Source organism: Octopus bimaculoides, chromosome 23 (genome assembly GCF_046866305.1).
Source record: "Octopus bimaculoides isolate indiv1 chromosome 23, ASM4686630v1, whole genome shotgun sequence".
Taxonomy (NCBI): Eukaryota; Metazoa; Mollusca; class Cephalopoda; order Octopoda; family Octopodidae; genus Octopus; species Octopus bimaculoides.
Window position 1 is genome coordinate 31,384,308 of NC_142950.1, and position 15,602 is coordinate 31,399,909.

The following is a 15,602-nucleotide window of genomic DNA, read 5'->3' on the forward strand; positions in this document are numbered from 1 at the left end:
ATTCTTCTTTTACTTGTGATGGCATAATTCAAGGAAGATTTGGCTGCTATTTCTAGCAAGCTTGGAGACCACAATAAAGGTTTAGGTTTTGTGTGTGCTAATCTTCCATGGCAATGTAGGATCAGCATAATGACAGGACAGTATATATAGTAACAAGGGTTAAATTAAGGCTTCACTTGTTCCTTGTTTTTTTGGGGGGGGGGGGGTTGGGGGGGGGGGGGGGTTGGGGGGGGGGGTTACTTTGCATCCCCCTTGTCCCCTGCACAACAAACAACAAACACAGAAATCAGTCACTGCCCTGATTTCCATTTTTTTCTTTTTTCTTTTTTTTCAACCATCTTCTTCATGCATGTGGAAATTCTTGTAAAGAAACCAGAAAGACTACAAGACTCTCTTGTCTGTCTTCCTCTCTTTTTCCAAGTTACATTGTAAATCCTTCATGCTTTGATTGCATTTAATGATAAACAGATAAGGTTTTTCTTTCTTTCCTTTTTTTTTTTTTTTTTTACCTCCTTACTACTGGCAGCAAGAATGCTTGTGTCTGTCTGTTTGTCTATCCGCTGCCACCACCACCACCATCACCACCACCCGTCCCCGTCCATCTTATCCATTATTTGCCACTTGCTGTTTTTAAAGGATTTCGCTCTATGGTGATATCTTCAAGCTAAGAGAGCCAGAGAAATTAGGGGGGGGGATAAGGTAGGGGAGGAGGAGGGTGTGGTGGTGGTGGTGGTTTTGGTGGTTGTTTATTTCCTTTCTCCCCTCGCCCACCTCCCCAGACAAGACAAAAAAAACTTGTGTTCAAAGACATTCCAGCCGTGATCCATCCATTTTAAACTATTTATTATTCAGGCATCATGTATCTTGTCTTTCTCACTCTTTTAAAGAAGAAAACAAAAAAAGAACGAGAAATGGGAAGGAAAATTTGGCTGTTATTTCTAGCAGGTTGAGGAATGACTACCTCGAAGCTCACTTAGTGAGTGGCGGTGGCGGCGGCGAGGATATTGATGCCAGTGTGTACAGTGTCGGAGTTTATTGTTATTGTTGTTGTGGTGCTGGCGGTGGTTTGTTGGGGATAGTATCCTAAAAATACCTTTAATAACTTGGAATCACACCATAATTACTCTCAAAAAACAACCACATGAACTAACTCCCAGCTGTTATCTATAATTTCTTTTTTATTTTGTTTTCTTTTTATCACTTATTACCATCATCATCATCATCGTCGTCGACATAAACATATTAGAAACATACTCTTTTACATTGCAGTTCTAATACATAACAAACAAACCAAACAAAAATGTGGTGGGAACATCTGCTTTCAATAGATTTTTTTTCTTTCTTGTTTCGTACTACTATTATCATTAGTTGTAGTAATAGTAGTAGTAATAGTAGTAGTAGTAAACATCTCTCTCATTTGTATCTTGTCAAGTTTGTTTTCATTTTTCTTCCAAATAAGAATCACTTGTTCTTTCTGTGTTTCATTCCTTCCTTTCTTTCTTTCTTTCTCATTTCTTTCTTTTTTTTTTTTTTTTTTTTTTTTTTTTGTTAATTTGTCCTGTACATATTGCTTTTCTCTTTCTTTTTTCTTCTTAATGTGCTAATTGACTATTTGTGTATCTTGCATGTTTATATATGTATGTGTGTGTGTGTGTGTATAATATATACAGGCATGGCTGTGTGGTAAGAAGCTTGCTTCCCAACCGCATGGTTCCAGGTTCAGTCCCATTGCATGGCACCTTGGGCAAATATCTTCTACTAAAGCCTTGGGCTGACCAAAGCATTTGTGAGTGGATTTGGTAGACAGAAACTGAGAGAAGCTTGTCATGCATAGGCGCAGGAGTGACTGTGTGGTAAGTACCTTGCTTACCAACCACATGGTTCTGGGTTCAGCCCCACTGTGTGGCACCTTGGGCAAGTGTCTTCTGCTATAGCCTTGGGCTGACCAAAGCCTTGTGAGTGGATTTGGCAGATGGAAACTGAAAGAAGCCCATTGTATATATATATGTATGTGTGTATGTTTGTCTGTGTTTGTCCCCACAACATTGCTTGACAATCTACTCTTGTTTCAGTCATTTGACTGCAGCCATGCTGGAGCACCACCTTTTAGTCAAGTAAATCGAGCCCAGGACTTATTCTTTGTTAAGCCTAGTACTTATTCTATCAGTTTCTTTTTGCCAAACCACTAAGTTATGGGGACATAAACACATGAACATTGGTTATCAAGCAATGGTGTGGGGACAAACACAGACAGACAAATACATACATACACACACACACACACACACACACACAGGCTTTGATTGGTTCGAGGGTATAGTGGTAGATACTTGCCTAAGGTGCCAATCAGTGCGATTGAACCTGGAACTATGTGCTTGGGAGGCAAGCTTTGTACCACACAGCTACTCCTGCACGTGTGTTATAATTGCATAAGCACTTGTGTGTGGATGCGTGTGGTATATGCATAATCGCTTCCAAATGTTAATTGGCATTCAGTTGATTCAGTTGGTATTTGCTTCAAAACAAGTATGCAGCTGAGGGGGAGAGAGAGAGAGTGAGAGGAGGAGGAGGAGTTTGTTGTGTGTGTAAGCTGCAGGCAAAGCTGTGTAGTTAAGAAGTGCACCGCTGAACCACGTGGTTCTAAGTTCAATCACACTGCACAGTGCACATGGTTATTCGGTTATTCACCTGGTTATAGATAGCTCCTGGTTTGTTCTTATGTGTAGGGTCATGTACAAGACAAAGACAGGTTTTGATAAGGAGGTGGAATCATTAGTGCATCAAGGAAAGTGCTTAACAACATATGGTGTAGTGGTTAAGAGTGTGGGCTACTAACCCCAAGATTCCGAGTTCGATTCCAAGCAGTGACCTTAACAATGACAACAACAACAATAATAATAATAATAATATCGAAAAATACCTTAGGAATGAGAACCCAGGTTTGAAATTTTCCCCCAAGACACCTGAAGAAGGCTGGAGGGTATATCAGCCAAAACATTGTGTTAACAACAAACAAGATGAGGACAAATATCCATTGAATGTAAATATTGTACATAATTCCTCATCTCTTTAAATATAGAACAACATTTCTTCTGCCTCCTTTTTTTAATTTGAGTTTGAATCCCACCGAGGTCAACTTTGCCATTAATTCATCCTTTCATGGTTGATTGAATAAAGTACCAGTAAAACACGAAGTTGCTGGCCTTGTGCCAAAATTAGACAGATTTGTAATGGATTGGTATTATTGAGTACTCTAGACAAAATGTTTCTAATATAATAAGTGCAGGCATGACTGTGTAGTAAGAAGCCCGTTTCCTAACCACACTGTTCTGAGTTCAGTCCTGCTGCATAGCAGCTGTAGCTCCAGGCTGACCAAAGCCTTGTGAGTGAGTGGATTTGGTAGATGGAAACTGAACAGTATATTATTAATATATATTCAATATCAACAAAATATGAATAATGTGTATACATTATTTATATCGTTTACTGTTTCTTTATTTTTCAGGTGAAGCGAGTCAGACAAAAGGAAGTAGAAGACAGCGTAGGGGATAATACCAGGAATAATAACAACAGGTAAGTTCTAAAGTTTAATTAAGGTCCAGGGTCTGGGCAGTGGGGCTGTGGGCTATTCGAGAGGACTGCATCATCAGTAATCCATCTTACATGCTATCTTCATCTCTCACCATCTTTGTGTATATCACCTCATGTCTATAGAATTACATGTGTTTGTGTGTGTGTGTGTGTGTGTGCGCACATGTGTGTGTATCTCTCGAGTCTATTCTATGTGCAGTTTGTGTGCGTAGCTGTATACAGGTGTGTTTTAAATATCACAGACTCTGTTTTTTTCTTATGTGCATACATGTGTGTGTTTTGTGTGTTTAGGACCAAATGTTTGCAACCCCATTGGTATGGGGTTCAGTCCCACTGTACAGCACCTTGGGCAAGGATGTTCTACTGTAGGTAGCTCTTAGTCAACCAATGCCCCTTGCGAGTGGCTTTGGTAGATAGAAACCTGTTCGTTTGTGTATATCTGTATGCCTTTATATGTTAATATATACATCAAGATTTAACATCCATTGTCCATTCTGGCATGAGTTGGACAGTTTGGTCAGAGCTAGCAAGCTGGGGAGCTGCACCAGGCCCCAGTATCATTTGACATCGTTTTTATGATGCCAGATATATATGTATAGGAGGGCTTGTGACCTAATAGTTCGGGTATTGCACTAACAATCACAAGATTGTGATTTCAATTCCCAGACTGGGTGATGCTCTGTGTTCTTGGGCCAAACTCTTCATTTCACATTGCTCCATGGTCTCGTCAATGCCTACCATGTGGCACATGGTCTCGTTGATACCAGCCATGTGGCAGCACATACGTTTGGTTACTATAATCAAATCATCTGCGCAGGTTGTTGAGAAAGAAATTGTGGAGCCCTTTACGACAGGAAGATCCTCGGTATATATTCAATTCTTTTACTTGTTTCAGTCATTTGACTACAGCCATGCTGGAGCATCACTGTAAAGGGTTTCTTGATCAGAGAAATTGACCTAAGGACTCACCCTTTGTAAGCCTAGTACTAATTCTATCGGCCACTTTTGCCAAACTTCTAAGTTACGGAGACATAAGCACACCAGCATCAGTTGTCAAGCGATGGCAGAGGGACAAACACACACATAAATACATATATATATATATATATATATATGACAGGATTCTTTCAGTTTCCATCTACTAAATCCACTCAGAGCTAATAGTGAGGGATTATCGATCCAGGCAAAATACTCCCTAAACTCTCTGTTTGCACACCAGGCTATCAGTATTGGTTAGATTAGTGAAGAACCCCCTGTATTCTTATGGCAGGGTCAAAGGTTATGGTTCATCACAATTCTATATTGTAAATCCATAGTTGGGCTCCAGTGATATACAAGACAAGGGTATAAATAATTGTCATTCCATATTTTTTTCTTTTATTTGAGCAAATTTGGCTTACAGCTGTTTCCAGTAGCCATTAATAGGTACGTTACTGATAGGTTTACGCAATTGGTCTATTGATCAGTTGAGAAAAAAAGAAATTAACGATTTAAAGAAATTGATGTTATTTTTGTTGGAGCTATAACCAGAAACGGCTCTGTATGTATATGTGTGTGTGTACTTTTATGTATGTTTATATGTGTCTGTGTGATGTAAATGTGTATTTTTCATGTGTGTGTGTGTGCACTTTTGCATATTTATGTTATATGCTCTGTGTGTCTATGAGTGTATGTGCTTGTGCTCATTTATATGGTGTGTGTGTGTGTGTGTTTGCTTGAGTATGTGTGTTATATACTATGCTCATATATGTATGTGCGTGTGCTTGTGTGCATATATATGATGTGTGTGTGTGTGTGTGTGTATACTTGTTCCTTCATAACTTAAATCTTACATCCACATCCACAACAGAATCTGTATATATATATGTGTGTGTGTTCTGAAAACGTGGGTGCAGGTTAAAAATTGTTCACATGTATATAAGTATGCTTGTGAATGTGAGTGTGTATATAACATGTACATACATACATACATAAATACATACAAACGTACACATATGCAACTCCTCCCTCTCCCCACCTTTTTCCCCCCTGACTTAAAATTAAGAAAGAAAGAAAGACAGAAAAAGAAACCAAAGTTTTGTTTGGACAGCTTGACATTTTATGTTGCTACTTTGCTGATAATCACACACACACACACACACATTCTATATATATATATATATATAATAGTTTATCACTATTTCTGGCCCCATTATTATATATCTATAATGTCTATTTCACATTTACTGAACAGCCACCTTCATAATTAATTGTTCTTTGCTCGTTGCATTTCTCCAATGAATCCGCTCATTTAATCGGCTTCATTACATTTTGGTGACTCCCGATGTGATGACAAACAGCCTTCTTTACGTATCACTACTTCACACACACACACACACACACACCTCACGTAGAATTGTTGATGTTCTAGATGTTGTTGCTGGTATGTTAAATGTGTGTGTGTGTGTGTGTGTATATATATATATATATATATGGTAAATGAAAGACAGAAGATGGACTATACGAGAATTTATTAAGCACAATAATTGTTTCGACACGTCTAGTGATTCCTCATGGAATCTTTCATTTGCCATATGCCTAATGATCACTGTAAAAGTGACCATGCTTTACCAGTAAGCCACCACATATAAACCATTCATTTTATTATATATATATATATATATATATATATATATATATACATACATATATATATATTTATATATAGGGGGTGCCCAGAAATTGGTTTACAGTTATCATGTAGGCACTTCAAATTTCTTTTAAAACATTTTATTACGTTTAAATTTCTATCTTGCAATCAACTAAATTAGCATAGAATAATGGTTTCATATTTTTTTTCTATAATTAAAATCTGAACTGTTAATATATGAATGCGAGAGAGATAGTTGAATAACTGTAAACCTCCTTTTGGGCCACCCTGTATATATATATGTATGTAAATATATATATACATACACATATATATATATATATATATAATATTATTAGGGACAAAATCCAAAATTACAGGTAAAAAACTCAATTAAAATCAATTTATAAAAAATTAAAATTAAATTGAGCCTTATAGATAAAGTATATATAAAATATATATAGTTTTAGGGAAAATAACCAATTTTCAAGAACTCATCGATGAAAATCCACTATCACAAATAGAAAAATTAATAATTAAAAGCACAATAAATGAGTATAATATAAAGTAAAGTAAATATCATAAGATAAATATAATATATTGTGCTTTTAATTATTAATTTTTCTATATGTGATAGTGGATTTTCATCGATGAGTTCTTGAAAATTGGTTATTTTCCCTAAAACTATATATATATATATATATATATATATATATATACCTTACAATCTAATAGTACAGTGGTTGTTTTTTTTTTCTTTCACTACACTCATGCATATATGCATCTTCATATACAAGCACTTACCGTCTCTCCTTACCTGTGTGTTTGTGTAGAGAGGGAGACTGACTGACAAACAGACAGACGATACATAGTCATTATGCGTGAAATACCAGGCAAAGCTATCAGCTTGTATTATTTTTATAACTTGCATTGTTTTGGGTTGTGTAAAAAAATATATATATATAATCAAAAGCACGTGTGTGTGTGTGTAATTAGTCCTATCTCAGGGTACTAAGCACCGGTATATATCACCAGCAAGCATAAGATAATCAGTAAGATAAAATATTGTATATATTGCAATATGTGTGTGTATGTCTATATATAAATATATATACATTTTTTATTTTTTCTTATATTTTCTATTTTTTTTTTTTTTCTTATCTTTTATTCTTTTACTTGTTTCAGTCATTTGACTGCGGCCATGCTGGGGCACCGCCTTTAAGTCGAGCAAATCGACCCCAGGACTTATTCTTTCTAAGCCTAGTACTTATTTTATCAGCTGCTTTTTGCCGAACTGCTAAGTTACAGCGGACGTAAACACACCAGCATCGGTTGTCAAGCGATGTTGGGGGAACAAACACAACCACACACACACACACACACACACACACACATATATACGACAGGCATCTTTCTGTTTCCGTCTACCAAATCCACTCGCAAGGCTTTGATCAGCCTGAGGCTATAGTAGAAGACACTTGCCCAAGGTGCCACACAGTGGGACTGAACCCAGAACCATGTGGTTGGGAAGCAATCTTCTTTTACCACACAGCCATGCTTGCACCTATATGTATATATATGTGTGTGTGTGTGTGTGTGTGTATTCTTTTACATGCTGCAGTCATTTGACTGCAATCATGCTGGAGCACTGCCTTATATTTGTATCTGTATGTGTGTGTGTGTGTATGTGCATACATGCATACATACATATATATATATATATATATATATATATACACATACATTGAGAAACAGGGGTGGGAAGGAGGGAGTAGCTGTTAGAGTATTTTTGTCTATCCCCCCTCTCTCCTTTGAGTGTGGAGGTTCTCATTTGTACCAGTAATACACTGGCATTCAGCTGACACGTGCCAGCTGTGGGTTATCTCCCACCCGATATCTGCTATTAATAGCTAATAGTGCATTGTCGTGTATGCTGATGTATTATGTTATATATACCATATTCTGTGTGTGTGTGTGTGTGTGTGTGTGTGTGTGTAGCCATGTTTTTTATCTTTGCAATTTGGAGCCCCTTTTTCATATCAACAACCCCTTTTGGCAACCTCCTAAGTCTCTGGTTTTCATTCTCACCATTGTCTGTCTGTCTCTCTCTCTCTCTGTCTCAGCACTGTTTACGATACCCTTCCACCACCCCTTAATATGGAGATCAGCCTCTCCCTTCATCCACTATGCTCCACTCCACTCCACTCTCCCTCCCCCAGTTTTCAGGCTCTATCACTTCCAACGCCAGCACCACCACTACTATTTCTCCTCACACTGCTTCACCTTACCCCCTTCTACTACTCCGGTTGCAGAACTAACAGCCCCTACTTGATGTCTTAGGGAAAAACAAGTGTTTCTAGGAGGACCTGGAATGAAAGTTCCTATTTTTTAAGCAACACTTGACAACGCAGTAGTAGTAGTAGTAGTAGTAGTAGTAGTAGTTCTAATTGCCACCATCATCATCATCATCACAATTGCTACCTCAGCCTTGTCGGCTAATCTCACCTCTTTCTCTCTCTCTCTCTCTCTCTCTCTCTCTTTCTATCTCTCCCCTAATGTTGCCCCTCTATTATGCCCTATGTGTTTATACTACTTGTGTGTGCAGTTAAGTCAAGCAGAAGATACACTGAACATGTTTTCAAGTATGATGTAAAGTTTGGCTAATTAACCAATAAAAAGAACACCCACATATTTATACACACACACACACACACACACACACACACACATATATTTATATATGTGTATTATATAAATAGACTGTATTGTATAAATAGATGTATGTTTGTATATACTTATATATACATTCATATTTCTATAAATTTATATATATTCATATTTGTATATATTTGTGTGTGCATGTGTATATATACACACACATACAATTATAGATGTAGTTCGTATATGTATTTGTTGATGGCTTAACCTTAACAACCTACTGCAACTTTGAAGTTACTGTCAACAATATTCTTGTTTTGGAGTAACCCATCGGATTAATGTAAAACTGTTTTCATTACAACTGAACAGAAAAACAAACATAAATATATATATATACATGTTTTTTGAATCACATGTTTATATATGTGTGTGTGTGTGTGTGAGTATATATGTATATGTGCATGTGTGTGTGTGTATATATGTGTATGTATGTGTGTGTGTGTCTGTATACATGTGTATATATATATGTATGTGTGTATATATGTGTATATGTGTATGTATATATGTAGATGTGTGTATCTATATATATATGTGTATGTATATATGTAAATGTGTGTGTGTGTGTATATATATATATGTGTGTGTGTGTGTGTATATGTACAGGTACGTCATATTTTCCGTTGTCTTTTTATTTAATCCTGAAAAAAAATATGTGGCTGTATGTTAAGTAGCTTGCTTACCAGCCACACGGTCTTGTGTTCAGTCCCACTGCGTGACACCTTTGGCATTTTATTCATTCACATATAATATATTAGGTTCATGGGTCGCTGTGTGTTAAGGAACTTGTTTCCCAACCATGTGGTCTTGAGTTCAGTCCCACTGTTTGACACCTTGGGCATTTGTCTTTCACTATAGCTTCAGGTCAACCAAAGCCCTGTGCGTGGATTTGGTAGATGGAAACTCTTCGAAACGCCAGTGTTAGAATGGTGGCAGCTGATGAAGGAAATGTTCTCTATGTGGCCTGTGTGTTTTCTGTACTCTGTTTATCCTTTTGTCTACATTTTGTTAGCAGTCCTGTACCCAGATATGCATCTATATATACAGGTAGATGTAGGTATGTACATACATGTATGTATATATGCATATACTCATTTATTATTTGTATTATATATATATATATATATATATATATATATATGTGTGTGTGTGTGTGATAATTAGTTGGTTGTCACAATAATAATTACTAAGTCCAATGCATCCAAAGTAAGACCCTTCAAGGCAGTGCCCCAGCATGGCCGAAGTCTGATGACTGAAACAAGTGAAAGATATATATATATATATATATATATATATATATATATATATATATATATATATATATATATATCAGGGACAATCTACAGTGAAACTACAATGCTGCTACTGTTTCAACAACTACTCCCACCACTACCATTGCTTCAACTTCTACTACCACCACCACCACCACTAGTATACTTAGAGTGATGTATGATGCTTCACGCTGGCTGGGAGAGATAGGAGGATGAGTTCTAGTCTGATGTGTTGTCGGAGCAGGGTCACGGGGTAGAGACGCCCGGCGGGTGGGGAGGAGCGGGTTGTGTGGTGCCTTGTGTTGTTGGCATTGTCTGTTAATCTAGTTAAATGGTATGCGATGCATGGCAGCTGATTCCACTTTAGTTTACCGATTCCAGTTCTGGTAAGCAAACCCTGCCTCCGAGCATCTTACCCCCCCCACGGAAGATTTTGGTGGGTAGGAACAATTCTGTTAAAAGTGGGAGGGCAGCAGGGGGAGGTGGGGTAGGTAACCGTCTCCACTTCCCACCCCCATCACACACAAGCACAGACTTTTCGATTCATTGTTATTAATATATATCTTTCACTTGTTTGCAGTCATTAGACTGCGGCCATGCTAGGGCAGCACCTCGAAGAACTTTTAGCTGAATGAATCGACCCCCCCCCCCTCTATACTTACTTTTGTTTTTCTTCTTTATGCCTGGTATTTAATCCTATCGGTCTCTTTTGCTGAACCAATAAGACACAAGGATGTAAACACACCAACACCAGTTGTCAAGCAGTGTTGGGGGACAAACACAGACACAGTGAGACACACACACACATCTTTCTTTTCTCTTGGACTTACCTGTCCTGTTTGTGAAGAAGAGCTTTGCTCAAAATGTAAAACACCCTTTCTTTCCTTCCCTGAACATCTTATAAGTACTTTGCATGTACCACATCCTTGCGTTTTTGTTTTTTTTTTCCTTCATTTTTTTTTGTGGGGGGGATTAGTTACACACACACACACACACACACACACACACACACACACACACACACACACACACACACACACAGATATTCAGAAAATATAATGAAGACCGGCAATAACTTGAAGTGAGTTTAAGTTCTGCCAAGAAATGGCAGAAGATTGGCCAATACTGGAAATCGACTCCACTTGATTAACTTAACATGAAATCCTGTACTTAACAATAAGCTTTGCCGAGATTATTATTTCTTGTAAGTTCTTTGTGTAGTTTACATAAGATGTTATTATGAAGTCAATACGAGGGGGTGGGGAGAGGAAAAACGCAAGAAATTTTCTTTTGTTACATATATATATTTTTGTTAATGGGAATTTAGTACGGTTTAAAGCTATCTCACTGCCAACTTAACCCGTTTTCCACTCTGCTTAAGCATAGAATGATTAATATATTGTTAAGCCTTTAGTATTCAAATTAGCTTGTCAAATATAATGCTAATTTATTCACATTGTTTAGAAATTAATCATACACTATCTTGTAGCTTTGAGATTTCGATGATGCATTTGTTTGTTTTTAGAATGACTTTGCAGGGTTGGTGTGAGAGGCCTGAGCTGGTCAGTTTCAACAGAAGACAGGTAGAATATTTGGGCCTGGTGTAGTCAGTTTAAGTGCTGAAGGGTCAAAGATTCCTATTTCAACATACAACTTTAACAGCATGATTGAATTTGTGAAGGATAAAAGCAGAGTAGAATTCCAGGAGCTTATGATTAGAAGGTTATGAGTTCAATACCCATCAGGATATTGTGCCCTTAATGCTTCTATTCACTCAGCTGGCAAAAATGCATAGTACCTGTATTTCAAAGGGCCAGCTTTGTCACATTCTGTCCTACACAATATCACCCTAAGTGGTAGGGAATTTATTTGGTATTTTTTCTCCTTTTAGAAATAGCAATCAAATCTTCCTCAAATTACACTCTCTTTTACTCTTTTACTTGTTTCAATCTTTTGACTGTGGCCATGCTGAAGCACCGCCTTTTAGTCGAGCAAATCGACCCCAGGACTTATTCTTTGGAAGCCTAGTACTTATTCTATCGGTCTCTTTTGCCGAACCACTAAGTTACGTGGACGTAAACACACCAGCATCGGTTGTCAAGCGATGTTGGGGGGGCAAACACAGACACACAAGCATATACACACACATACATATATATATATATATATATATATATATATATATATACACATATATACGATGGGCTTCTTTCAGTTTCCATCTACCAAATCCACTCACAAGGCTTTGGTCGGCCCGAGGCTATAGTAGAAGACACTTGCCCAAGATGCACGCAGTGGGACTGAACCCGGAACTATGTGGTTGGTAAACAAGCTACTTACCACACAGCCACTCCTATGCCTATGCTGTTGGTTTTTTTGTTTTTGTTAAATAAAAAAAGAACAAAAATAGGAAGGACACATTGAATAATGTTGTCCCAGATATGTTATCTGAATAGAAGAAATAAAAATCAAGGTTGATGGCCACAGCTGGAATGCTATTCATCACTTGTCTGCCCAAATCATGCTGACTTGAGGGCAAGCAAAAGATCAAATCTAAGTGAAAACTTAACCAAATGTTGAAGAGTTCTGTTCAAATGAAACTTTAGCAGGGAAATTCCAGTTAGTGTAGGGGCAAAGCATAACACCCTATGAAGTCAATTTGATTTTGTTTATGTGGTAAAAAGCAAGGCCCTGTCCCTACACACACACACACACACACACACACACACACATGCCCTTAATCATAAATTTGTTCAGTCAGCACTGCTCTAGGTATAACCACCACCTCCAACTACATCATCTCATCAGAAGGTCTGTACCCCTATCCCCACCATGTTGACATTTTGAATGGTTTGGGAGGAACTTAATTTGCTTAGAACCAACAGCATTTTTTTTTTTTTTCTTGATTCTAAGCCTAATATTGGTCTCTCTTGTTCACAGAACTCTTCCGCTACTAATTTTTCACTACATTGGTTAAAATCATGTTTCAGTGAGACCAAATTTTAGGATTGGTATCACCCACTGCTAGTTAACGTTCTACCAATCCCCAAACAACTGATCTGCAAATTTACTGAGTCTATAGGTCAACTCAAGTGTGATGTTTGACTCAAGTGTGATGTTTGACTCAAGTGTGATGTTTGACTCAAGTGTGATGTTTGACTCAAGTGTGATGTATTGATTAACTCACTCAAGTATGATGCTAAATACATTTGTTAATTCTCTCAAGTATGACACGCTAAACATATTGTTTAATTCTCCCAAATGTAACACTAAATATATTGATTAACTCAAGTATTACACTCTGAATGTACTGGTTAAATCACTCAAGTATGACACTAAATATATTGGTTAATTCTCTCAAGTATGACACTCTGAATATATTGATTAACTCACTCAAGTATTACACTCTAAATATACTGGTTAAATCACTTAAGTATGATTAAATATATTGGTTAACGCTCTTAAGTATGACACTCTAAATATATTGGTTAATTCATGCAAGTGTGACTTTCTAATTACATTGTTTAATTCACTCAAGTATGACAAATGGAAGTACATTAGTTGATTGAGGTTAAGTATGGCCCAGTGAGTTAATTAGTCAACTCAGTCAAGCATGACATAGAATTCATTAGGGACTTGGCCAAGTATAACATGCCGATCGATTTTTACTTTATTCTTCTATACTGATTTTGTTTTTTTTTCTCCAGTTTTCTTTTCCCTTCATTGATTTTCCTTCTCATTCCTTTCTTCCCTTAACCACACACACACACACATGTGGTGTCTGTGTTTTGCTTTATTTCCTTTAGTAGAACCATTGAACCTCAGAAACAAACACCTTGGAGAAAAAAGAAAAAATTTTACGTTTGCTGGATCAATTCATGAAATAAAATTGTTTGATGGTTATTCTAGGATTGTACATAGATGGAAAGCACTTTTAAGTTACTTCTATAGGTATTCTATAGATTTTCGAGCCAGTATTGAAAGTTATGATGTTTCATATGCGAATATGCCTATGTAAACAATGCAATCGAAGATAGAAAAATAGGTATTGGGTGTATATCCATATTTCAGAAGTTATTCCTCTTTCATCAGTACCGCATCCAACCCAGTAACCATCCACAAATACATTGCTTAAAGGCAATTGCCTTAAAGTTTAGCGGTATAACAGTACTGGATAGACCAACTTATATATTAACCCTTTTGTATTTAAACCAGCCATATCCAGCCAAAACATTCTACCTGCTTTATGTTCAAACTGGCCAGATCTGGTTGCTCATAGCTACCTTATTCCTCTTTCATCAGTACCGCATCCAACCCAGTAACCATCCACAAATACATTGCTTAAAGGCAATTTCCTTAAAGTTTAGCGGTATAACAGTACTGGATAGACCAACTTATATATTAACCCTTTTGTATTTAAACCAGCCATATCCAGCCAAAACATTCTACCTGCTTTATGTTCAAACTGGCCAGATCTGGTTGCTCATAGCTACCCTACAATATCTTTCTAAAAAATTAAGTTAGCTCATCAAATTCTCAAAGCTACAAGATAATGCATGAATCATTCAAAACAATGCGGATGAATAAACATGACTTTTGACAGAATAACGTGAAAGTTTAAAGGGTCAAATACATTGAAAACACTTGGCATATACAGATAAAAATAGTTTGGCTTCAACAGTGGTTAAAAACAAAAATTAATGTTTTTTTGTTTTTTTTTTATATTTTACTTTACCAAAAATTCCATGTACAATGCAGCAGGGTTTGGAAAGATAGTGACGCTGTTTGAATGATTCCACTGTGTACTATGTCGACTTGAATGCCAGAAAATAAAGCATTTTGTATCAGTTGACAGTTACAAGGACTGGGTAGGATGGCCATCAATGCAAATGGGTTAGTCGTAGTTCCACTGTGTGGCACCTTGGGCAAGTGTCTACTATTGTGCCAAGCTGACCAAGGCCTTAAGAGTGGATTTGTTAGGTGGAGCCTGAAAGAAGCCTGTCGTGTGTGTGTGTGTGTGTTACTGTAACTTTGAGTAGATATATGTGGTAGTTGTAAACAAGTGCCACTGTCATGCAAGCGGTGTTCTCTGTTTCCAGTCTTCTTTAGAAACCAGTCTGGTTACAGAGAACTATTACCTTATTTGGAAACAGGTGAGGGGTTGGCGACAAAAAAAAGGCATCTGACCATAGAAAAATCTGCCTCGCCAAATTCCATTCAACCCATGTGATTATGGAAAAGTGGACATTAAAACGATGATGATGATGATAATACATATATGCATGAAACGAAGAGGGATGAAAGTTCTTGGAATTCTGTGAGTGACCTAACCATTGTAACAGTAAACTCCAGGAAACAGCCAGCCATCTGATCACCTACCACTTAGGCTAGCATAC

The 15,602-nt window shown here is 37.2% G+C and overlaps 1 protein-coding gene across 1 annotated transcript in view; it reads left to right on the forward strand.

The window, feature by feature from the left end:
* The window catches only part of LOC106883803 (uncharacterized), a gene marked incomplete at both ends in the record, with an annotated part of 141,385 nt that overhangs the window by 33,186 nt on the left and 92,597 nt on the right, over positions 1–15,602 (forward strand). The window contains one exon of the mRNA XM_089340735.1: positions 3,506–3,573. Within this exon, the coding sequence (XP_089196861.1) occupies positions 3,506–3,573 (68 nt within the window). The remainder of the gene's footprint in view (positions 1–3,505; positions 3,574–15,602) is intronic.